Source organism: Eublepharis macularius, chromosome 5 (assembly GCF_028583425.1).
Source record: "Eublepharis macularius isolate TG4126 chromosome 5, MPM_Emac_v1.0, whole genome shotgun sequence".
NCBI classification, from domain to species: Eukaryota; Metazoa; Chordata; class Lepidosauria; order Squamata; family Eublepharidae; genus Eublepharis; species Eublepharis macularius.
In genome coordinates this window covers 60,482,794-60,508,924 of record NC_072794.1, presented here as the reverse complement: position 1 = coordinate 60,508,924, position 26,131 = coordinate 60,482,794, and the positions used below count along the sequence as shown (strand labels likewise).

Here is a 26,131-nt window from a genome sequence, read left to right as displayed (position 1 = left end):
GAAAAAAATCCAAAGATAATGTAATTTATATAATATGTATGTTTATGTGCCATCGAGTTGCAACCAACTTATGGCAACCCCAGCAAGGGGATTTCAAGGCAAGTGAGAAGTGGAGGTGGTTGGCCATTGCTTTCCTCTGCAGAGTCTTCCTTGGTGGTCGCCCATCCAAGTACTGATCCTGCTTAGTTTCTGAGATCTAACGAGATCAGGCTATACATGCTGCCCTCCCTCCCTTGTGTAATGTATAGAGACTGAAAAGTTTTAATAAAATAAAAATTAATTAAAGAAAAAAATTAAAGAGACTGAAAAGTTCAGATTTGTTTGGTGCACACATACAAAACTTTGGCTGTTTTTTCTTTCCATGCATGCATTTAGCTATTAACTGGGTGCCACTTATTCTACAACTGCAAAATACTGTATAGAAAGTGATAATATTTCCATGCAATCCTTCAAAAAACGACTGAAGCTGCCAAGCCCTTGAATGGGCTTTTAAATTGCTGTTTTTCTTATTTATCTTGGAATAACCATCAACGAGACCCTTATTTATTCCTTCAGTGTGTTCTTCTGGATTATGCCAGTAGAGACAAGTTCAAGGACTAGTGTCTCAAGTTAGGATCCCATTTAGACCACTCTTAGTCTTCTTAAAGGTTCTTAAAAAGAGTCTGTTATGGGATCATCTACACTTAAGGATACAGGTGAAGTTTATTCTAGATAGTTGCTGGAAGAAATTTAAGCGCACTTCATATGTTGTAAATTAAACCTTTGTTTCGATGAAAGCACCATATGGAATATTTCTTATAACTTTAATCCAGGTGGATCTTGAAGGCAGAAAAGAAATATTGACTTGCTGGTAAAACGATGAACTGGGGGGAAATAATATGAGTTACAGAGTTCAGTTTACAATTAAGTATTTAGGTTTTATGTCGGAACTGATCTATTCTATCTTAAGAACAAGATTGCCTTGCAAAGAAACGCTGTCAAACTCATAAGTGTGCCTTCCTTGTTTTATGGCATTCTTCCGTTTTAATGGTGCAATCTTATCACAGTTTGTTCTGTGAAGATTATTCTGTGAAGATTATTCCCATATAAGTGTACATAGCATTGCACTGTAAATGAACCACAGGTAGGTTACATAGGCTGAAGCAGCATATGGTACTTCGGTATATTAATATTATCAATATTGATATTATCAGAAGTTCTGTTGTTATTATCAATATCAATATTGTCAATATCAATATTGTTGTTATCAATATCAATAACATCTGTCTGCATTTTCACTTTGTAGCTTGGTAGAGAATGGAAGACCTCCTGATCCTGCTGACTGGGCAGTTACAGATGTGGTGAATTATTTTAGAACAGTGGGCTTTGAAGAACAAGCTAATGCTTTTCAAGAGCAGGTAAAATCTGTTTGGATAATCCATGTTAGCCTTTTGATATCCACTTTCGCCCTGATTCTTGAGATGAGGCCTTTACTGACAAATGTCATTTAGGATAATATTATTGAATTATTTATTCTAGAACATTAAATAGGTAGCAGAATAATTACTTTGATTACTTCTTTCACAAGTATTATTGGTTTATTTTTATTTTATTTACTTTATATCTTTCTTTATATCTGCCTTTCTTTCTGAAACTCAATGCAGATTACAAAATTTTCAAATAGTTTGATCAGCCAGCAAGGATCTCCAATAAACAACACAGTAGGACTCAAACAGCAACAACAAAAACTGTCTAAGGCATACCAATGCCATAATATAGAAACAGAAGTAGAAGACAATTCAGTAACAGGAAGGCGATACATACAGTAAACTTTGCAATAGACTATAATCCTATCTTATAAACTAATGGCCAAGTGGCCCTGATCTGAGGATACTTAACTGTGGAAATTGGAGCCATGAATGGGCAAGACAGATCTTCCTACACACCTGAAAAATGCCCCAGCTTTGCAGAAAAATCTAAAAAATACATTGGGAGGTTAAAAAAACCCAAAACAGTAAAAGGAGCACCTGTAGGTTTAACCAGATGCCTTCAGTGGCTGTTGCTATGCATCCATAACAGTTTAGGCAGTATTCCATGCTTGGCTTCTGTCAGGGAAAGGCAGGGGAAAGGGGCAGGGCCCTTTCCAGGGTTGTTTTGGCCTTTAAGGGAGGACTCATTGGGGCCAGGCCCAGAAGCAACCACCAGGTGACTTGATACTACATGACTTGCTTGACTCACCTAGGCCTTGCTGCTTGCTATTGTTCAGCAGCAGCCCTTCCCCCAAAGTCAGTGTAGCGTAGTGGTTAGAGTTTCAGAGTAGGATGTGGGGGACCCAGGTTCAAATCCCCATTATGCTGTGGAATTTCACTAGGTGACTTTGATACAGTCACACACTCTCAGCCTAATCTGCCTCACGTTGTTCTGAGGATAATATGGAGGCAAGGAGAATGATATAAGTTGCTTTGGGCCCTCATTGTGGAGAAAGGCAGTATATAAATGAAGTAAATTAAGAAATATAGGTGAAGACAAGGGGGCAGATAAAAGGTAAGATGTTTAATGGGTTTGAAGGAGAGAAGGACCTAGGGAAAGGTGAGCATATGGAGGCTGCCAGGAGGAAGGAAACAGGAAATAGTGTGGGGAAGGGGATACAGTGGAAAGTGAAGTACCTCACAGAAGTCCTTGCAGGTTTCCCACCATGCAACTAGGCCCTCCAGTTGTGCTTGGGAACAGAGAAAGGGACAAGAGCTGCCAAGAGTAGGCTAAGAGATTGCATTTTTTTAATGCAGTACCTTTGTCTCTAACCTGCTCTTAACTATTCTTGATCCTTATCCCTTCACCTCTCTCCCCAGTTGTAGTCTGAAAGGCTTAGCTATCCTTGGGAAACATTGCTACATCCTGACTGTTAGGACCTGGGTAGTACTTCCCAAAGATCTCCAACTCCCTTCTGTTGCAGCTGAGCAGCAGGAAACAAAGAAAGATTGCTGACAGGGAAGAGACCCCGGTCCTGGTCCCCTCCCTAGTGCCAGTCTGATCCAGGGTGGACTCCAGCAATGCTGCCTGGGCCCCATGGGCCAGCAGCAAGGATGAGAGGCAGTTGCTTCTTTCTATGCCGCTGCTTCCCTGCAGTTCTCCAGAGCAGTTAAATAGTTTGAACAAGCCCTTCAAAGAGCTACATGGTGGAGTACATGGTTCCTTCACTTTCGTTTTGTCCTCATAACAAGTATTTAAAGCAAGTTAGGCCTAGAGATTGACTGGCCTAAGATTGCCCGGTAATCTCCATGATCAAGTGGGGTCTCCCAGGTCCTAGTCGGCCATCTAACTGCTATACTACATGGGCAGGGGTGCTAACCTTCCAGTAGGGGTCTACATATCTCCTGGAATTACACCTAATCTCCAGACTACAGAGATCAGTTCCCCTGGACAATATGGCTGCTTTGGCGGGGGGGGGGGAACCTATGGCATTATACCCTTCTGAATTCTCTCTCCTCTCCAAACCTCACTTTCCCCAGGCTGTACCCCCAAATCTCCAGGAATTTCCCAACCAGTGATAGTAACCCTACACATGGTTCTTTTGATTTGCCTGCATGGATTTCTCTATGGACAATATCTGGACTCCATTCATTCATTCATTCAGACTCCAGAGTCTTGTATGACTGCTGTCAGGACTTTCTCTAAGCACTCATCCAAAGATACACATTTCTTCCAACATAGCCACTCCTTTTCTGACTTCCTTGTCTTAATTGGAAATGGGTGGCACCCAAAGCAGGGTTTGGTGTTTTAGCACCACTCCTTTTTAGTCTCTCTGGCTCTTCTAGCAGATACCTTATGGATACTGATCAAGAAGTATGCATTCATTTTCATCTTGATTATGGTGATTTTTTAATCCCCGCTAGTTTAAAGAAAAGGATGGATATGCTGAGCTGCTAATCCATGTTCTCCTCTTTGCTTATGGATGTGCTCTTGCTGACATTATGCTCACTAATATATATTTCTTGAAGTATTCACCTTGCCCTTTTTGGTCTGTGAGAAACAAATTACATTACCACATAGGTCTGGTACTGTTTCTGTTCCATCCAGCTTTAACAATCCAAAATGGGCCTTCTGTGGACACTGGACAGTCAGCACTACATAGCAATAGAAGGCAATAGCTGGTGATAATATACAGGTAACCAGACAAGGTAGATGTAGTCTCTGTAAATCTGCCTCACTGTCCTGTGTATTGTTTAAGCAATATTCTTTTTGTATAATATATTTATTAATTTTGCACACACACAAAAATGATAGAAAATAAAAAAGACAGATCTACAAACTTAGCACTTGCACTGTGATTAATGTTTTTTTCCTAATGCTTCCTCCTGCTTTGATACTATATCGAGACAAAATGGTTGCCAATGCTCTAAGCATATGTTGTTTAAATCATTTTTTCCCACTGACATATGAAACTTGGTTGTCTTTTCCTACGCACGCTATACCAAATTTTTCATATCATTCTTCTACTACTGGTAATTCTGTTTCTGTGAACTATTTTACTAGAGGAATCTGTGTAGTACTATATGCCCACCAGACATTAATGCTACCTTATTACAGAACTTACAGACAGCCACTGTGGTGTAGTGACTAAAGTGAGAGGCTAGGATCTGGGAGACCCAGGTTCGAATCTTCACTCTGCCATGGAAGCTGGCGCAGAGACCTTTGGCCAGTTGCACACTCTCAGCCTAAATTACCTCACAGGATTGTTATGAGGTTAAAATGAAGGAGAGAAGAATAAGATCAGCGCTGGCGCACCCGTTGAAGCCAGGTAGGCGGTGGCCTTAGGGTGCAGGGTGCCGGAGGAGGCGTGGGGGGCAGGAGTGTGCGCCACGGAGCTGCAGCCTCCTAGTCGTCCCGCCCCTTGCTGCCACCGCCACCGGCACAAGCCCCTGGCTGGGCTCAGCAGCCGTGGGCTGGCGTCTGCGGCAGCACAGGGCAACCGAGCGGGAGAGCTCGGAGGCCACCCACACGCCGTCCCAGCCGCCCGCTGCAGTGATCAGGCTAGTGGCGCGCGCACCTGTGATGACATCACATGTGATGTCATCATGCAGGCCGGTGCGTGTGTGCGTGTGTGCACGCGGGGGCGCCCAGCCTACTGGCTGGCTGCAAACACTAAAAACCCTGGCGCCGCTGCTGAATAAGATAGTTTTGGCCCTCATTGGAAAGAAAGGCAGGGTATAAATAAAGTAAAATAAATAAATATTTAGGTCGTCTAATAATATAACAAGTCTCAATAGACTCCCATATCCAGTCATACCACAGAGTTTCTTTACAGCACTCTTTACAAATATCTGGACACATGTACAATACCACCACATATGTAATATGGTGCTGCCTGACTGATTACATCACCAACAAATAAAGCCATCTTAAATGCAGGAAGCAACTAAAGTGATTTCCACATGAGAAGGGACCTGTGTAGTATCCCTATCACTGGTGCAGGTGCAGATAAAGTGCAGTGGCAATGGGGCTTCCATATGGCAGGTTTCCCTACAGTTTCCCAGCCCTAGTCCCCTCCGCTCCTCTGGGACACTGGGGCTTTTGTAATTGTTTGTTTTTTAATCTGCACTAGAATACTGTTGTATCAATATACTATTGTACCAATAGGTGTAACAGGTTCTGTGAATTCCCAGTCTTCATTTTTAAAAAAGTAGGTTTCATGCTCCTTCTGTTGTGAAGATATGCCACTCCCCCTATAGGGGCTAGAGACTTCAATTTTTTTTTATTTTACTTCATTTATACCCCACTTTTCTCCCCAGTAAGGACCCAAAGTGGCTTACATCATTCTCCCATCCTCTGTTTTATCCTCACAACAACCCAGTGAGGTAGGCTGAGGGTATGTGACTGGCCTGAGGTCACCCAGTAGGCTTCAGTGGCAGACCAGAGAATTAAACTTGGGTCACCCAGATTCTAGTCTGTCACTCTAGCCACTACACCACACTTTAAAAAGTAAGCTGAGAATCCAAATAATCTTACACATATTGTTACAGTGGTATATTGACATAATGATATTCTTCTTCCAATTTATGGGGAAAAAAATAAAAAGCCCCCTGCTGGCCTGTGGAGGAAGTGACTGCTGTGGGGATAGGATCAGGGGAAATGGCTGCCGTATGGGTGGGTAAAGCCAGACTACAATTCTCTGTACAGAAGACACCTTACACGAGTAGGATCAAGTGAAAGATCTTACACTTGTTATTCCGTTGCGGATACACATGTACTGCTAGGGAGACAGAGCACACTTGAAGACAGAGTACACACAGAAAGTAAGTAACGCAAATCTAAGCTCAAGGCAAATATATTCCATAGCTGATATATTTTCAAACAGTATCAAGATTAAAGGAAGAAACTCTTAATGAAGGTGGTAAGTTGAGAGAAAAAACACAGTATAAACTATTAATATCTGGAGATCTGAAGCATCTTTTGGGGAAGATTTATAAAATCTTACCGCGATATCATACAGAAATGGAGCAAGTAAAAACTTGTATGATAAAATGGATGGAAAACTTCGGAGAAACTATCTCAATGAATGTATGGGGAAATGTATAGACTAAGGACATAAAATTTACAGATTGCCAGTTACTGAGAGAGAATTGGTATAAAATGTTTTTCAGATGGAACATTACTTCCAGAGACATTGAGAATTAGTAAAGGTTACAGTGGACACTGTTGGAAATGTCAGAGTGTGGATGCAATGTTTTATCATATGTAAGAAAACGCAAAAATATTCTATAAAGATTCATGAAGAGATGCATAAGATTCTCAAACTTAGATTTGAAATCCGGAAAATATGTTTTTAAATATCCTACCAACTAATATCAAAAAAGAACAGGGAAATCTTTTCCATTACATGGTGACAGCAGCAAGAGTATTGTTTGCAACAAAATGGAAAACAGATATCTGTCCTTATGTGTTAGAGTGGAGAGAGAAGATTCATGAATATGCATTAATGGCTAAACTGACTACCTACTTACATAATAGACCAATCGCCGAATTTTGGGGGGAAACGAAGGATCTCTTTGATTACTTAGGAAGAAATTAACTTCAATTAAGGCAATTTAGTATAAAGATAAGAATTAAAAGAAATAAGCTGATATTGTAGTTAGTATAGGTAAAATTAACCAAAGTGGGGAAGACGAGAAGGAGAACTATTATGCAACTATGTTTAGGTATGGCAAATTTTGAATGTATTCTTTTATTAGTTTAATGTAAGTTTAAATGCAGTGCTTGTACAAGTCTCAAAACAATTTTATATGTACTGTCTATACAAGATTGTATAAGTCTCAAGTTAATTTCCAATCTACTATTTGTGTAATCTTTTATTATACACTTTCTATTTTCACAAATTTTCTTTTTAAATAAAATCTTTAAATTAAAAAAAAAGAAAGTAAGTCACGTGAGCATCTCTATGTTTTGTGTAGAGAGACTCTGCATTACTGCAGTCTTTTCCAAACTTTGGAACAAAGCAAGTTTGAGAAAAATCAGAGAAAAGTTAGGAAAACCTCAAGAGATGCACGGATGCTCCACAATAGTATAGTGAAGCAGGAAAAAACCCACCTCCCAGAAGCATTGAGCCTGGAGCAGATAACCTATGTAGAAATTAGGGTTGTCAGCCTCCGGGTGGTGGCTGGAGATCTCTCAGATTTACAGTTCATCACTAGGTCTCAGAGATCAGTTCCTCTGAGGAAAATGGCTAGGCATTATACCTAGGGTTCCCAGGTGCCCACTGGTGGCAGGCAAACTCCTGGGGATTTGCCCCTTCACCCACCAATCGCCCAGTGATCAGCGGGAGGTAGCAAGCCCGCCCTGGAGGTTACCCCCCACCAGCAGGCACCCAGGGAACATGCACAGTGCACGTGCTCCCTGGGGGCATGGTGACGTCACTTCAGGAAGTGACATTGTCGCACTTGCCGCAGGAGCGTTCCCACACTTTGTTGGGGGCTGATTTGGGCCCCAAATGGGCTGAATTGGCCCCTTGCGGAGCACAGGAACGCTTGTGTGGCTGGCGCAGTGACTCACTTCAGGAAGTGACATCACTGCGTCAGTTCTGGGGCATGCATGCACAAAGCATAACCTTGTGCCCAACACGAGGTAAGTGTCAGGGAACCTACCCTCCCAGCGGGAAGGAAGAGGGACCTGGAGACCCTAATTATACCCTGCTGAAGTCCCTCTCCTCTCCAAACTCCTCCCTCTCCAGGGTCCATCCCGAAAATCTCCAGGAATTTCCCAACCTGGACCTGGTAAATGGCCTGAAGCTCTACAAGAATTATCTCAAAGCAAACCTGTGTTTTTGCACCCAAGGATCAGCAATCTAGATATTTGATGGCAGAACTTGTATTCAAAAAAGGAATCCACAACCAGGCTTTCAGTCATGGTTTGGTTAGCGTTCAGTTATCCAGAGTTGCCCCATGGCTTTTCTGTATTAAGGATGACTTATATTATGGAGGATATCAATTTGCCTTAATGGCTTGTGATTGAAGAAAGTCTTTCTTTGCTTCCAGTTGATGCTCAGAACAGCTCTAATGATATGCTGAAGTTGGCCTGCAGTGTTTAGTCACTGGAGAGAGTTGCTCATATCACCTAGTACCTGTCAATACGTGAGGTGCTGTATTTTACTTGAGCTGAAGCTTCTGAGTAGTCCTCAAGGGGCAGCCCCACACAGAGTGAATTATGGTGGTCTTTAATTTGAATTAACACAGTTTGTTTAGCATGTGGTAGCTGCTGTAAAGGTATTCAGAGACCCCTACAATATCTGTGGGGTCTGCAGTGACTGGAAATTGGAAATCAAGAGGAACTAAGGACTTTTAAAAAAAAGTGCAATACACAATGGAATATGTAGCCACAACTTGTTGCCTAGATTGCTGTGGTTTTTCATGGATGTGGACTTGTTGTGAACTGAATCCCTTCAGAAATACTAGTGCTATGCGGTTGCAAACTCATGGTGGGTCTAAAAGTCCATACACATTTGTGACTTATCTTGCCTTGAGGAATTTCCAATGCATTCTTACAAGAGATAACAACAGGAATGTTGGATATGGCAACTGAACTTAATACTGCTCATAGCTCCAAGAACAACGTCTTGACTTTACTGTCTTACCATTGCATCAGAACTAGTCATATGGACAACCCTTTCTACATATACCTCTGAAGACTTCTTAGGGAGAGATCCATACTATTAGCGGCATATACAAAATTGTCTTTCTTCTGTAGGCATGGCATAGTAACCATGGCCACAGAAGAACCGCATGGATACACATTCCTCTGAATAGGAATAGTCACAGATGGGGGTGGATGCTGCCTTACTTGAGGCATTTCTGAAGAAGGTCGTGAAGTGAGGGAGAACAAAGAGGAAAGATTCTGGATGGTTTAAAAGAAATATGTTTTAATACTATGCTGCTAATGAATACAACTGCTTATTTTACTTACTGAGTTTTCTGTTCATATTAAATCTCAAGATTACACAAAGGCAAAGAGAAATGGGTAAAAAAATTCAGTGAAACCAGCAAACGAAGTCTATGAGTCTTAACTAAATTGAAAAAGGCGACAGTCAAATATAAAGGCATGAGTAATTCCTTACAATTTGTCTCTAAATGATCTTTTCAGGTAGCATCTGCATCACATGTATCTAAAGACATTTCATAATCCTAAAAGGACGTTATGAAGATGGACATTTAAAATTAGAATTACAGATATTTTGTTCATTAAAATCATTCTGTTAAGTTCCTGGAATGCTGTATCTACAGATAATATCTACAGCTTTGCTATCATGTCTATCTTTGAAAAAGCATATGTCTTGGCAATGCAACTGGGACAAGTGAGAGTACGAGTTAAGTGTAGATTTTTTCATATCCTGTGTTTTATACGTGTATAGGATAAAGTAAAACATTCATTGGCAATTGTCAGAATCAAAATAGCACAACTGCGTTCCTCCCTACGCTGTTGTTCTTCTCTGATATCTACTTTTAAAAGGTAAGCATCGCAAGCTTATAACCAATGGGATTGCAATATGCAAATTAATGAAATCTAGCTGTTAGCTGATGTAATGGTGATGTCACAATTTCTCCCTGGGAGTGGACTGTTTGTGCTTGTTTGAAATCAGTTGGCTGTTAAAGCAGTCCCCTCTGCTTGAATGCCCAAGCATGAAGGTACACACTAGGATATGTGGTATTTACCAATATTAAAAGCTGATTTTCTTTTAAAAAATGCACTTTACCTTTCAACTGTGAAACTGATAGGGTGTCAACAGGTAGTATAGTATTCCAACTTTCACCAGGAATAAGTGAATAGTATTGTTAGGACACGATTTTAAGAAGATGATAAATTACTATGACATTCTGGGAGTGCAAAGAAATGCATCTGTGGATAACATTAAAAAGGCATACCGAAAATTGGCCTTAAAAGTTCATCCTGATAAAAATCCAGAGGATAGGGAGGCAGCAGAGAAAAAATTCCTAGAAATATCAAAAGCATATGAAGTCTTATCTGATGCTAAAAAGAGGGACATGTATGACAAATTCAGCCACAGGCACACAAGTGAAAAAGAAAGACAAAGAAGTGACCATGGAAACAGACACAATGTTGACGGAGAAAGAGAGAGATCCAGCCAAAGGCACACAAGTGAAAAAGAGAGACGAAGGGGAGAAAGAGGTGACCATGGAAGAAGATATAATGATGAAGACAGAGTCAAAGAAAGAGTTGTTGACATTGAATTGGGTGCTCATGGCCCACACCTGAATGTACACATGGAAACAGACTCCTTTTCACTGAATATCTTCGGTGACCTGATTGATGACATTTCTGCCTCCATCAGAGGGGTATCTCCAGTTGCAGGAACTGGATTTACTTCGTTTGGTTCTAAAACCCCTGGGGGTTGCTCCAGTTCTTCCATCACATCTCTGAACAACAGTGGGAATGTCAGGTTCAAATCCATCATAACTACCAGAAAGATTATTAATGGCAAAGAGATCATTACAAAGAGAATTGTGGTGGATGGCAAAGAAAGAGTTAAAGTTGAAGAGAAGCTGATTTCTCACTGATGTGTTCCCAAGCATTATTTGGTAAGGATCAGTTTTTGTGCTTGGCTATTGAGCTATATTTAACATAGTGTGATGAACTGGTAGAAGTCTTGTCAGAGGCAGGGTTTAAGGCTGCTGGTGGTGGAGAAGGAGGTGGAGAGTGCCGTCAAGTTATGGCGACCCCTGCTTGGGTTTTCAAGGCAAGAGACTAAGGTTTGCCATTGCCTGCTTCTGCATAGGAACTCTGGACTTCTGTGGTGGTCTCCCATCCAAGTACTGACCAGCTTACTATGCTTTAAAATTGAGCTACTACAGGGAACTCACTCCTGTTGTATGGCTGCAAGTCCTCATGGCAATTACATGGCAGAGTAGTTTGGCCTTTATGCAGGCCCCTTGGGGCAGTATGTTTGGGAGAGAATTGAAAAGCAGATTATTGTCCTAAATATTGTATTTTTACAGCAAGACAAGGGAACATTTGGGTTTTCCATCACAAAATGTCTTGAGTGACCTTGATATTTGAATGTTATGATGTTTATTTCATTACGAGGTTGACCTTCCCCATCCTCCTGTTCTTAGTATCACATGTGATATATTTCTCAAGACATTTGTACTTTTATTACTAAACATTCTTTTTCAGTTAATTCCCAGTTCTGTCCACTTGTGAGTCACTGCTATAAATCTATTGCAAATGCTGACATGAACATTATTGGGGATGATGCTCTAATCGGTTATGGGACAACACCTTGCTGAGAAGCCCTCAGAGGTTTAATGCTTTCTGGACTTACCCGACTTGGAACACTGAAAGTGTAGGACTGGGATTATATAACATTGAAACTAAGACGTTTGCCTGAGGACACTTGACCTTGCAGGTAGCATCCAAAATATACTTAGGGTTGCCAGGCCATCTTAACTGGGTGCATGGTAAGCCTAAATATACAGGGAGGTAAGCACATGGTGCAGGTCTCTCATGTGTTAAACACTCCCTGTACAATGAAAGCTTAGAGACCCTCCTCCTAATATGTTAGCTTCCCGTATGCAGATAAGTTTGAACATGGGTGAATATTTAAACAAAACAAAAATCATTTTCATTCCAAGATGGTACAGGCCCAGGTGTTGCACTGCTTGTCAATAGACCCAACTGAATTCATAGCTATCATAGGATTAGGATAGCCAGGTGCCACTGAGGGTTGGGGAATTCCTGCCCCTGCCCTCGCTTTGGTGAGCACTGGGAGGAAAATGGAGGAGCAATGTTGCTGATGCTCTAGGAATTGATGCTTGAAGTCTGGTGTCACTAAGCAGAATCCACCGATCATTAGATATTGTATGTTGTAATCATTCACCTCCAGGGTTTTCCTGTGTCAATGTTTCCTGTATTTATTATTCAACCATGTATGGAATTAGTCATAAATGTATAGGCTCTCCTTTTATATATCTGTGTTAGGAGGTGTAGTAGCCGAACAGATTCTTCCCATCAGCTTTCTCTGTCTTAATATGGCAGAAATTCAGCCCTTCAGTACCTCTTCAGTTTTATTCCTGTCCTGCCACTGTTAACCTTCAGTTAACCTTAATCTCTCCTACTCATTCTCCTGCTTCTCCTTGACTTCAGATTGGTCTAAGTTCTCAGCGGTGCAGACCTCAAACCACTGCAATGTGTTTTCATGTTATTTTGTTCTTACCACAGTTGTATCTTGCTCTTCTGAAAAGGAGCTTAGCTTTGGTCAGCATATATGGGGCAATCCCACGATCTCTTTGCAACATTCCTGAGAAGTAGGTCAGGCTGAGAGAGGGGGATTGGACCAAGGCCACCCTGGTGAACTTCATGACTGAAGAGAGATTTGAACTCCTTAGTCTAAATCCAACACTATCCATTATACCACGCAGGCTGTCAGATCCTATGTAAATGAAGCCATTTTCCTGCTTCCTATTACAGTTTTCTGTATCCCCAAACTTGTGCTCCTGCAGATCAATGGACACCTCAGGAACAGTGTGGGGACAAAATGGGAGTCTGCAGGGGGTGGGGGTTGAAATCACCCTCAATAAATGGAAATGCTTTCCATTTCCATAAGAACATAAAAGCTGTTCTGCTGGAGCAGACCAGTAGTCCATCTACCCCAACATCCTGTTTCATGTAGTGACTAACCAGTTGTCCTGGAGGACCAAAAAGAGGACATAGAAGTCAAGGCCTCTCCTTGGCATTTTCTCCTAGCACTGATATTCAGAGGTTTAGTGCCTGTGGATCTGCTAGTTCCCTTTACTCATCCTGGTTAGTAGCCATTGAGGGAACTTTCTTCCATGAATATGTCTGTCCCCTCTTAAAACCATTTATGCTAGTGGATATCGCTACATCTGCTGACAGTGAATTCCACAGCTCAATTAATCATTGGGTGAAGAAATATTTCCTTTTGTCTGTCATGAATTTACCACCCATCAACTTCATTGGGTGCCCCTGAGTTTTAGACAAAACAATGAGTGGTCTTTATCATCAAGGTTGCCCTCTTCTGCACTGTTTCCTGATCTGCATTTTCTTTTTAAGAAATCAGAGCTCTATACAGTATATTAAATCAAACCATACTATAGATTTTTGCAATGACATTATAGTATTGGCTGTTTTATTTTCAGTACCTTTTCTAGAATTCCGTAACATAGAACAGCTGTCCTGCTGACAGAATAGCACCTAAGGATCCAGCCCTCAGCTGCAGCTAAAACCTGAATTCTGAAAGTAATCTGCTTTGAAGCAGTGTGACCTTCCAGCAGAAACTGTGTATCTTTAGCCTTGAAGATAATTTATAGATGACATACAGATGGGGGCTCGGTAGCAGAGCCCATCTTTTGCATTCAGAAGATCGCAGATGGAATCCTTTGGAAATACTTATGCTTGGAAATAGTCTGCCGCTACAGAGCTGCCAGTAGGATCTCACCCTTCTCACTACTGGGCAGAGACACACCAGAGTGATAATTCAAATGCCTGTGAGGTGTTTCTCCAAGAGGTGTTTTGAGGGTGTGATGGTGCCAGCCAAGTCAGAGGTGACACCTCATGCAAAGCTGTTGGCTTAGGCAGTTCTGTTTCCCTTATAAATCTTCAGGCAACTGCATCTGACCAGACAGATTCCAGACGGTCAGATATGTGTTTCATTATCGGTTAGCTATAGCTACTTAATAGCATTGAAGGGCCTGACAGAACTCAAAATGCACCCACCATGAGATGTGATCTTCAGCATGTAGTTTTCCTGAATAATCAGTTTACATTCTCCTCATCCACGTTACATGAGATTCTATGAAGTAATCTGTGGAACTACATGGAGCTTCTTCTTTAAGTAACAATGTTGTATTTACTTTGAATTATTTGGGATATAACAAAGTTATAAATAAAATAGTTGAACTCTGTTCAAATGCATTCACTGTCTTGGGGGGAGGTGACCCCTTCTCCTCCTCACCAAGATAATGAAGCCTCCTATGCCACTGCATGCATGCCTGAGAGTAGGGTTGCCAGGACACCTTACCTTCCCGCTCGGAGGGCGGGGGACCTGGCACTTATCAGGGTTGACTTCCTTGCGTGTTCAGCTGTGGGCATGTTCTCTCACTTCACAGGGACCAATTTGGTTACCTGTGAAGCACAGGAGCATGCCCTCTGCTGGACCCAATTGCACTCAGCGGGAGCACACCTCCTGCTCTCTGGCCGGGGAGGTTTTTTGCCTTCCAGACCCATTCCCCCAGCCTTTCCCTCCTGCTGGAAAGGTGAGTGGTAGTGAGGGACTGAGGCTGAAAGCGAGAGATTCCCCTGCCCCCAGGGGGAACCTGGCAGCCCTACTTGGGTTGGGAGCCAGTTGGCCCCCACACACTATTTTTAAGGAGAGTGCTGGGTCACACATTAAACGTGAGTTGGGTCAGGTTTTTCCCTCCCCCAACTTGTGTTTAATGTATCATCTAAGACCCTAAGAGGAAAAGAAGTTGTAGGCTGGCTGATGAAGAATGAGAAAGTCTGAAAAACAGAAAACCTACCACTAGCTCTTAATGTAATTTGAAACTCACTACCACTCTTCAAGAGTCCCAAACAACTCCCTTCAGTTCTCAAAGTCCTCACCATCCCCCATCCCTATCTATGAAATACCTGAAAATTCTGTCATACATGAAATTGATCCAAGACGAATTTCATTTTCAGTACACCCCATGAATCCTTCCAAAATATGAGTTTGAGTGGAATGACTGCTACAGGACTAGGAAAGAAAGGAGAATGGATACAATAAGCCCTGTGGCTGAATAATTAGGGTCGCCAGGTCCCTTGAGGTCCAAACCAGGGAGTGGGAACGTCATGGGTGTGGGGGGGGTATCATTTCAAAAAGCATAGTGGGGTGGGGGAGTAGACACAACCATGTTCTCCCCATTCCCTGTCTAGGGCTACCATCTTTTAAACTGGTCCCTTTAGCTGTTCCTTCAATATCAGTTTGACTGCAAAAAACTTTTTTTTGATGTTATTTACTGCCATGCTATGAAAACTCAACTGCCCATTTACACATATTCAGTCTCTATTAAAGTAACAGTACATTATTTTCCTGGGCAGTCTGCAACTCAACCCTTGCCTATTAGAGCTGCCAGGTCTCCCTGGCAACCGACGGGAGGAGGGTCCCAGTACTTACCAGTCTTACCCTCCTTCACAAATGCACAAAGCACATGCTCCCAGCTGGGTGTGACAACACCACTTCCAAAAGTGACATTATTGTGCTGCTCACAGGAGTGCTCCCTCAGGCACCACCCATTCATCTCCAAGAATTTCCTAAATCAGAGCTGACACTCATATCATGAACACTGCTTTTTTTGTCTAGTGCGCATGTGTATGTATGTATATTTACTGTTGTGTAGAGAGCTATGGTCAAAGCCTGTTGTTTTCACATAAAAGTTGGGGCAGAAAGTGGCACTGTTAACTGATTGACTTCAGTTCATGCCTCCCATATTTCCCATAGCCAGTCATAAATCCTTGGGCTGGCGGGCTTTTAATCTTGGTGTGAAGTAGCTCTGTTGCTTGGCAAACTACCACCAGTACAGACTTAGTCCATTATAATCTGGCAAAATCCTAGCTGGAAATAAAATGAATGTTTACCTCATAATTTTATTCTTAAACCTTTCCATATATAACCATTATTTATATATTTCATAAACATTTGGTTAATTCTACATAGAATTTCAAGTTTGCTTTGCCATCTCCTTCCAGCTAAGAAGAAAGGCGGGGCAGTGTTTGCTGCAGCAGCATCAAGCTGGTGGTCCTCTCAGCAGCAGCATCACGCTGCTCACCTGGTGATGAACCTGCAAGCTGACACAGTTTTTGAGTGCCATCTCTTGAGAGCTGTGCCAAGGGCCAAAATTTGGTTACTCTCTTGCTTTTCAATGTTGTTTATATTAATTATTAATTTTCACTTAGGAAATTGATGGGAAATCTTTACTGTTGATGACAAGGAACGATGTGCTGACTGGACTTTCATTAAAACTGGGACCAGCACTGAAGATCTATGAATATCACGTAAAACCTCTGCAGACACAGCATCTCAAGAACAGCGCCTTATAGCGTATTGTCAATTTGGCCCCTTATTGTGTGTCTCCACTGTTCATAACAAATCTAAGTGACTTGGTTTTCAGGCTAATGAAACTTTGTAAAAAGATTATATGTGTACATAAAGAATTTAAACTAAATGGGACTGATATATAGATATATATTTATATATATCCTATTGGATAGCTTTAGCAATATGCGATACGGTTATTGTTAAACAGATGGAGAGAGTGGAATTGCTCACTATTCAGGTACATGGCCATCTAAATATTCTTTTTCATCCACTCTTTTGAGATGAAAGAAATGTCAAAAGGAACTTTGACGAAACGAGACAAAAATAGTGGTGTATAAAATGTGAGGATGCTACCCACCGTCAAGACCTGCACGACTTTCTCTGAAATAACTGAGAGCTGCACAAGACTGCATTAGTGATCTAGTGCAACTCCCATTCATTTTAGTGGAAAATGCAGACAATTTTCCAAGTGATCATATCCTAGCAGTGAAATTGTAAGCAGAGTTGCATCATTCCAAGTCCATTGACTTCAGTGGACTTGGAAGAGTATAATTCTGCTTATGATTGCACTATAGTTTGGTGAGTGATGGATGGATCAGCAAAAGTTGATCCTGGTTTTTGGAGCTTCTACTTGAAGCCTCAACTCTTTCATAACGTTAGTATGCTTTTCTGAATTTGCCCAAATCCCCCCATTTTTCATAGGGTTCCTATTTTTGACCTCAAGGTTTGTTCATTGTATATTGTAATGTGCATACAAATAACTTTTCAGAGCAGGGAAGGCTGCTCAGAGATGGAACTGGGTCATGTAAATTCCCACTGTTGTTTCTAGTTTGTGCTAATGTTCTTCAGAATTTGAAGGTAGAATTTTTAAAGGTTTGTGTTGCTTCTTAAGACAAAGTTGTTTTATTCTTGTTCTAATTTATAACTTATTTAATAGTAGTTTTGCTGGGGAGAGTGTCAAAAATGTAAATCTCTGCATATTTTTAAATAGTGTTTTGTGGTGCTGTAACAAACTTATTTTGCTATAAGAAATCTGTTTTATGAGTGTGGATCTCTGTTGAAGGGTCTGTCAGTTAACTGGAGACTTGTTATATCAACAAAACTGTTTCTTGTGTTTTGTTTCAATTTAGTTCTGAGCTTTCTTTTCTTTTGAAAGTTTGATTTGTTGTGGCATAGCTGAATGCCTTTTTTCACTTAGTCCTATATTAAAGTTGTAAGAAACACCTTAATAGGGTTGCAAATTTTGCTCTAACCAGGGTCCTGTCCCTTTAAGAACTATATGAGTAGAAGATAAAGATTTTTCTTTTGCAGTATCTGCATGTTTGGAGAAGTTTCCGTGTTGGAGAAATACCCATTAGGATGTATGCTGTTCTGGCTGTTCTTAAAAGCACAGGAGCATTTCCATAATAAAGGTGACCACCCTACCTTTTGATAAATCCCACAGATTTGCCAACCACTTTGACCAGTGGAATTCTGAGGTTCGTCAAAGCATTAGCATTCAAATTACCCAGAACAATGGACTGAAAAGGGCAGTGGACAGTCTTCTGATGGTATCTAATGTATTTTGCTCTTGCTTGCTGGTGAGCAAGATTGAAACAGCTGGTACCATTCTAGAGCCAACTTACACAGCCATTTTTTTATACATTGAAATAAAAATATTCAGTTTATCCATGATTTATGCTGTGCTGCACAGATTTTGTGAATTTATGTTATAAAAAGTTTTGAAACATGGGTCGAACAAATGTGCAAACATCAAAGTATTCACAAAAGGGATTCAATATGTAAAGTTTACTGGAAACGCTCAATACATTAATACCCAATACAGCAAGGGACATCCAGCAGCCTTCCACTTGTGTTGCCCCTGCAGACATGCACAGCTGAAGGTGTATCACAAGCAGGGCTTTTTTTCACCAGGAATGCGGTGGAACAGAGTTCCAGAATCTCTTGAAAATGGTCACATGGCTGGTGGCCCCGCCCCCCCTGATCTTCAGACAGAGGGGCGTTTAGATTGCCCTCCGCGCCACCAAGCGGAGATCGGGGGCGAGGCCACCAGCCACATGACCATTTTCTCCGAGGGCAACTCACTGAGTTCCACCACCTCTTTTCCCAGAAAAAAAGCCCTGATCACAAGCATTATCAGAACCACGTTGCACTGTCCAGGTGCATCATTTTTGGTACACAAGGGTGTCCTGCATCTGAAGCCACTGATGGATGTGATTCTTTACCTGCAACAACAGCTGCATCAGGGCCAAAGTTAATCAAGCCCCTCACTTCTAAATAAAATGACTTAGGAATGGGGGTGGCCGTTGATTACAGTGAGACAGTATTACACCAGAGACTGATCTAGTTCAGTCAACATGTTTCTCACAGTAAAGTAGGGTTGCCAGCTCTGGGGCTGAAGCCTGGGGAGAGGGACGAGACCTCAGTGGGGTATAATGCCATAAAATTCACCCACCAAAGGCAACCCTTGAAGGCAGGCGACCCTACAATTAAGTTCAGCCCTAGTATGATTTCTTTTTGACATTCAAAAGAGAATAAGTTAACTAAGTTTCTCATTTTACCCTGTTTAAAAGTCTTGTTTATATTTATACGAGGGAGCCACAAAGACTTGTGGGAGGGCATCCCATTTTCCCCTCCCCCACTTTTTTGTCTTTCCTTTACCTGAAAGCTCCCATAGCCTACTTCCTTCTTTCCTACCTGCCACCAGCCAACCTATTTTCTCTGCCCCCTTCCTTTTCAGTTTTCCCTTCTTCCCTCTGCCTGGTGGCCTCTACTTGGGAAAAATCTGGCCCAGTTGTGTGGTGCCAACCCAGTCACCAGGCTGGGCCCAGTGGCACAGTGAGGAACTTGCAGGGAGCAGGTTATTTCCCCCCGCATCCCTCCCCACACTATTTCTCTCCTAATGGCAGTCCTCATATCTTCAACTTGCTCTGTTTCCTTCTCCACCAACCAACCTACTTATCTTTGAACTGCTCCCCCATCTTCAGCTATATTTATTATTTATTTACTTCATCTATACCCTGCATTTCTGGGGACCCAAAACAGCTTACATCATTCTCCTCTCCTCTATTTTATCCTCACAACAACCCTGTGAGGTAGGTTAGGCTGAGAGTGTATGACTGGCCCCAAGTCACCAGTGAACTTGTATAGCAGAATGGGGATTTGAACCTGAGTCTCCCAGATCCTGATCTAGGATTGCCACCCCTTACGCTAAACTGGGGAGCAGGGGGGTGCTCCTTCTCCTATTTTGCATGCTGCTGGAGGCCTTCCACTGATGTCCCTTCTGGCTTAAAACAGGAATGACAGGTGAACAGTGGGGTCAAATTGGCCAAAAAATGGATTTGGCCCCACTGAGATACCATTGCTTCCCTTTTAAACCAGGCATGATAACAGCAGAAGATGCCTGGAGTGTGTATACATACCATTTTTTTGCATGCTCCAGGGGCTCCAGACAGCCTCCAGACACTTTCCCTCATCAGCCACATGAGTTGGGGGATGCTTTGTCCCGAGTGGGGGGGTTGCTAACCCTATCCTAATCTGAAGCTCTAACCACTACACCACTTTGACTCTCATGGAGTAGCCGTGGTTGAACACTAGCAAGCAGCTGGGCCTGAGTAAATCATGCAAGTTGTATGTTAGCAAGTTACATGTTGTTGCTGTTGGGTCCAACTCCAATGAACTATCTCAAAGGCCAAAACAGCTCTGGAAAAGGCCTTGTCCACTCTCTCAGGCTTTTACTTACAGAAACCCAAGCTTGAAGACTGGCAATACTGTTGTGGTTGCCTAGCATCAGCCACTGATAGCATTCGTTTCTAAAAGCTGCAGGTGTTGTTTTTACTATTTGGGGGAGGGGGCCAATGTATTTAAGTTTTCAGATGTTTCTGCAATTTTGAGACTTTACTCAGGTTTATAGAAAGTTACATCTTGTCTGTCCATGGTCCCAGTTTCTGGGAGTATCCACAGATGGGCCAAGTTAAGAATTAGATGTATTGATAGCATTAAGACTCTCCTGCAGGCCAGACCTTTTGAATAATCCAAGAAATAATCTTAAATAAAGATTTACTTAAGAGAAAACATTAAATCAGGCATATTAAAGAAATATATGGGGAAAGACTACATTAATCCTGAAATGAAATGGAAAATCCTATAAAAAGCCCCTTGTTTCCCAACTGAGCCAGAGGAAGTTCCAACTGCACTGGCCTGTAAAATAGTGTTGCCTTTTCTTCCCCTAGCACAGTTATTTCCCTGTGGATAACTGTATATATAATAATGGGGGGGCATTATTTATTTATAAAATATTACCTGCTGCATTTCTACCTCTCATGCAGCTTTGTAAGTCTCGGTAGGAAAAAAATTGCCATTCTTGTTGCAGAGTCCTCTCCAGGGAGTTCACATGTTCTCCAACAATCTCCTGTACCTCTGAAGAGCTCCTGCCATCTGATTTTTGCCACTAGTACTCCTTCCTCTGCTACATTTATCACATCCTGCTTCCCTTCTCCTTGTTCATTCTTCACCCTCTCATAACAGCTAGTGTGGTTGTAGTGCTTAAAGGGGTTAGACCAGGGCCAGTTCCAAGTTTTAGCGGGCCATGGGCAAAGAGTTCTAAGGCCCCCCATGCCCACTACTAGTCTCCCCCTTCTTGCCCTCCAACCCATGTACCCTCACCTGCGTGTCCTTCCTTTACCCAATCCCAAGCTCTCCCACTACCTGCAGTTACAGCTGCCCAGTGCAGCCTGCATGCCCTTTCCCCAGTGGTGCTGGGTGCAGCTAGGAGTGCCACTGCCGTGGCCACCAGGAAAGCTGATGCTTCGTCCACCACCAACAAACATGCCTTTCTCCAGCAGCGCTAGGCAGCATATGCAGCTGAGAGCAGAGGTGACAAAACGCTCAAAGGCAGGCAGTGGAAGGGTGTGAGTGCAGGCATCAGAGGAGATGCATGAGTAAGGAGTCAGCAGTAGTGGGCCCCACCAGAAGCAATGGGCCCTGGCAGCTGCCCTGGCACTTTGCCATGTGCTGACACCAGCCTTGGGTTAGACTACACTCTTGAGATGACGACACCCAATATTCTCACCTTATGAAGCAATCCAGGAGGCTCAGTGCCAACACAAGTCTCTCTCATACTGTACAAACATGAAAGGTACTAACCTTTCAGGATGCCCAGCCACCCGTTCCCTCTCTCCTTCACACATCACAAAGAAGTTGGGAGTAGGATATACTCAATTTATGCTTGGGTCAAAGCAAGAGACACGCATGCTGCTTCTAACTTCCCTGGAAGCACTACCCAATTTCATTGGGTGATAACTAGGACTGGGATCAGGTGCATATGGCAGTGAACAAAAGAATGAAGTGACCACCACGTGGGAAAGAGGGGAAACTTTTAGGAGTAGGATATGAAAACAGGCCCTCTTTGTTCAGATGGTTGGCTCCATAGCCCCAGTTGTTTAAGGGGGCCCATTTAGGCCTGAGAACCCCTAAAATCCTAGAGCTGACACTAGGGTGTTGAAAGAGGGATTGGGCTCTATTTGTGTAGTGTCTTAGCATTTTTACCAGTTATTTAACATATCAATCCATACTCTGTTGTTTTCACCTCTGCGAAATGAGTAATGAAATACACTAGTCCATATTAATGTATAATAAAGTTTATATTTTGAAACCTACAGTTTCATATTTAGCTGAATAAACAGATGCAAATTTTTTATCTTTGCTCTTTATTAACCCTTAGTAAAATACATAGTACCCTCACACCCAACCCCATGAAGTCATAATGTAAAGCAACCAAAAACAGAATTTCTTCAAGTGAAACCAGTGGCTCTCTGGTTGGATGAAGGGATGAAATAAAGAATTAAAAATGCCAAAGTCCGAAGTACAATGTCATCATCTGGCCAACATGAGACTATATTAACATACAATCCAGGTCAAGTCCATTCTTTGGTATAGTCTTTCCAAACCAGGAAAGACTTGGAGTCCCTCTTAAAAGTCTTATTCTGTGAGCCACAGAGGCGTTGAAGCTTTATATGCTGCACGTTAAAGACATGGTCCTAATTTTCCTAACCACAAAGTGAGGGTGTTGTTATCATTGGTGGCATCACAGACACACACATCCCTTATTTTTTGCACATACTTATAATGTTATATAGATACAAGGACTGGTTTTTTAAAAAAATATTGAAAATGCATACACAAGGAAATCCTTGCATGGAGAAGCCTAAAAGGGGAGCAGCTCCACCACCCGTACCTAAGCGTCCCCTCCTCCATGGTCCAAACCAGAAAGTCCCAAGTGGGCTGAACCAGATCTAGGAGATGGAGGCTAGCACCAGTGGGGCAAACTGACCTCTGTTAAAATGGAGCTCGCAGCAGCAAGTCTATAGGGTTTTCAAACTGTACTGCTTTTCCTGGTGCTAGAAGCGGCCACCCTCAGGGCTTTTGCAATTTAAAAAAAAATCATTTTAATAGCATTATGTAGACCTAACGTTGTAACAATACATGCAGCAGATTCTCTTAATTCCCAGCTTTTGCTGAGAAGAGTAAGTCTCTAGCCCCTTCCCTTGCAGAGATATAAGGGAAAAAGCATATCACCACAATGGAATAGGCTAGAGATTTACCCTTTCTGGGGAAAGTGACTTAGAGAGCAATAGTTGACCGACTCCAGGTCTTCTTGGATAACTCATTGCTCAGGACCCTTTTCAGTCTAGATTCAGGCCGGGCCATGGGACAGGGACAGCTCTAGTAGCTTTAGTGGATGATCTCCATCTGAATATAGACAAAGACCATGATTCATTATTGCTCCTCCTGGATCTATCTGCAGCCTTTGGTATAGGAGACCATGGCATCTTAAGGCTTTTGGAAGCAGAAGTGGCTATCAAAGGATGTGCCTTGGACTGGTTTAAATTATTTTGTATGGATCAGAGTCAAAGAATCTTGGGTTGCTGCCTGACAGCTGTGGTCAGATGGCTGAAAGTGAACAAATTGAAATTAAACCCAGACAAGACAGAAGTGATCCTTGTTGGAAAGGCAGAGCTCCCCACTTTCAATGGCATTCATCTGACCCTTGCAGATGCAGTAAAGAGCCTAGGGGTTATACTGGATCCAGCACTACTGCTAGAAAAGCAAGTTGAGGCAGCTGCAAAAAAATTGCTTCCTGCAACCTCAGTCTAGTCTGGAAGACGGTCCCCTACCTCGACATAGCCGATCTGGCCATCTGCATCCATGCCATGGTAACATCAAGACTGGATTTGTATAATGCGCTGTACATAGGTCTCCCCTCTAAGTTAAATTGGAGACTCCAGTTGATGCAGAATATTGCAGCTATTATTGGTACCTAAAAAAACATGAATGTTACTCCCATTCTGCAGTCACTCCATTGGCTACCGATCAGCAGGCTCAATTCAAGGTATTACTATCACATACAAAGCTCTTCACGGCCTTGGTCCAACATATTTACAGGACCACTTCTCTCCCTATGTTCTGCCATAGCAGCTTCACTCACCTGGGCAGGGCCTTCTGCAGGTAACACCTTGCATATGGGTAAAATCAACAGCTGTCCATACACATACATTCTCTGTGCTGGCACCCACCTTATGGAACAGCCTACCTGAAGAAAACAAGAAAGCTCCCACTCTCCTGACTTTCTGCAAATGATGCAAAACTGAATTATTAAGAGTTCTTTTTATTCAAACGAGCGCTGCATTGTAAGGAAGCGGTCTCAAAGAGATACATCAGTAAAGAGATAGGGACCATAGATTTCACTGCTATGTACTATCTGTTGCTTTAACTATGATCCTACTTGGTAGTTCTATGTTTTTAATGTTAGTATTGCTTATGCCCTGTTTCAGCATTTCTTCAACTCTGTATTGGATTTCTGCTGGGTTTGAATCTTGCAAATTTGCATTTATATACCCTATTACATTGTTCACTGAAATTCCCTTGAAACTGACTGTACTAACTCACACTGTGTAATCCGCCTTGAGTCTCAGTGAAAAAGACGGCCTATAATTAATGTAAACAAAAATAAATATAAGGGGAATTCAGAGAATCTACTGCATGTATCGTTACAACAATAGATCAATATAACACTATGAAAATGACAATTAAAAAAGAGAAAAAAACAAGACGGGCAGGGAGGGAGGGAGGTGCGGGGAGAATTGGTTCAATGATGATGAAGTCCAATAATAAAAAAGTGAGTTGGAGGTAGGTTGGAGATGGTGGGACAAACAAAACTCAAAGAAACATTACACAAAAGAAAAAATTCAACACAAAACTGGCTTCCAGAAAAAGATTAGGGTAAAAGTGATCTCCAAAGAACTGGGGGGGGGGGGGGAACAGGGAAAACCCAAAAAAACAAAGTAAAAACTAAAGGCAAAAAATGTGTGTGGAAATCAGGGAATAAATCAAAGCAGTATGGTGCCAGAACTGATGGAAAAACCCGCGCGGAAACCCCGATGGCTCCTTTTAGAAAGGAAATAGGTTTCTTGTTTCTAACTGGATACAACTTGTGGCATATGGTACAGAGAACAGGAGCCTGAACAACACTTTACCAAAGAAAAAAGAAACCCAAATGCCAAAGAAACCCAAAGATGAAATGGACCTGGTACTGTCAACAAGCAAAGGAAAATGATTCTTAAGAAATAGATGTCTTGTTCATTGGACAATCTCTTGGATGTTGACAAAAGTATGTGAAATCCCTTTTCCAACCAGTCCTGCTACTGAAGATGAAATAGATATAGAAAAAGCTTCTAGAAACTTATTTGGCAAGCAGGCTATTAAGATTTGTATTGTTACTGGCAGTTTGATAATTACTGAAATATAACAAAAGGAGAGGGGAGTGACTATACCGGGGGGAGAGAGTAAGGCGAAAAAATTCTAAGCAATTATTCTATTTGATTAGTATGAATAGTTGGGTATTAATAGTGTTACTATTATAAGGATTATAAGGATAGAATTTAATTAATTTTTTTAAGTAAGCAGATAACTCTACAATGGAGAATTAATATACATTAGCATACATAATATAGGTCTAATTGATAGACTTTTGTTGAATGTGTACATGAATGGTTTGTTGTGTAGTTTTATAATGGAGAAATTAGTTAATCAAAAAGGACAAGACGTAAAAGAAAGTAAAGAGTAACACATAGAGTACAAGTCAAATTGATTGATTTATAATAAATGTATGCAATGTTTATAGAAGTATGCGAAGTTATGCATAAAGAGGGATAAATTGTCCCATTTTGAAGTACTTAGAAAGAGTAAGATAGAGTACAGAATACCAAAATGATTATTATTATTATTATTGAAAAAGATAAGTTAAGATTGTCATACTTTTACCCATTTGGGAAGGAAATTAGAGATAGCACTATGTTACTATAGAAAAGCTTAGAAGAGTTTGAAAGTATATTATAATAAGTACAATAAGTTTGAAATGAGTAGAGGGAGAATAGACAAGGGGTTGGAAAACTGTTGGAAGTCAACAAAAGGGGGGGGAAGGGAGGGGGTTAGAATTGGAAAATTTAAGGGAATGTGATTGTAATAAATTTTATGTGTCTAATCCAATAAAAATTT

General features: G+C 41.7%; 2 protein-coding genes across 2 annotated transcripts in view; both read left to right on the top strand.

Annotated features, from left to right (window-relative positions):
* SAMD13 (sterile alpha motif domain containing 13) overlaps positions 1-18,250 on the top strand; it is a 63,076-nt gene extending 44,826 nt beyond the window's left edge. The window contains exons 3-4 of the mRNA XM_054981004.1: positions 1,286-1,397; positions 16,435-18,250. Of these exons, the coding sequence (XP_054836979.1) occupies positions 1,286-1,397; positions 16,435-16,578 (256 nt within the window). The 3' untranslated portion in view covers positions 16,579-18,250. The remainder of the gene's footprint in view (positions 1-1,285; positions 1,398-16,434) is intronic.
* LOC129330805 (dnaJ homolog subfamily B member 6-like) lies at positions 10,320-11,042 on the top strand. The gene is made up of 2 exons (XM_054981003.1): positions 10,320-10,531; positions 10,616-11,042. The coding sequence occupies exons 1-2, from the start codon at positions 10,320-10,322 to the stop codon at positions 11,040-11,042; spliced, it is 639 nt and encodes a 212-aa protein (XP_054836978.1).
* Positions 18,251-26,131: the final 7,881 nt, after the last annotated feature.

Excerpts from the sequence above, each read along its gene's own strand:
- LOC129330805 (XM_054981003.1), top strand. The coding sequence starts at position 10,320 with ATGATAAATTACTATGACATTCTGGGAGTGCAAAGAAATGCATCTGTG. Across the intron at positions 10,532-10,615 it reads TATGACAAATTCAGCCACAG|GCACACAAGTGAAAAAGAGA; the intron begins GCACACAAGTGA and ends ATCCAGCCAAAG.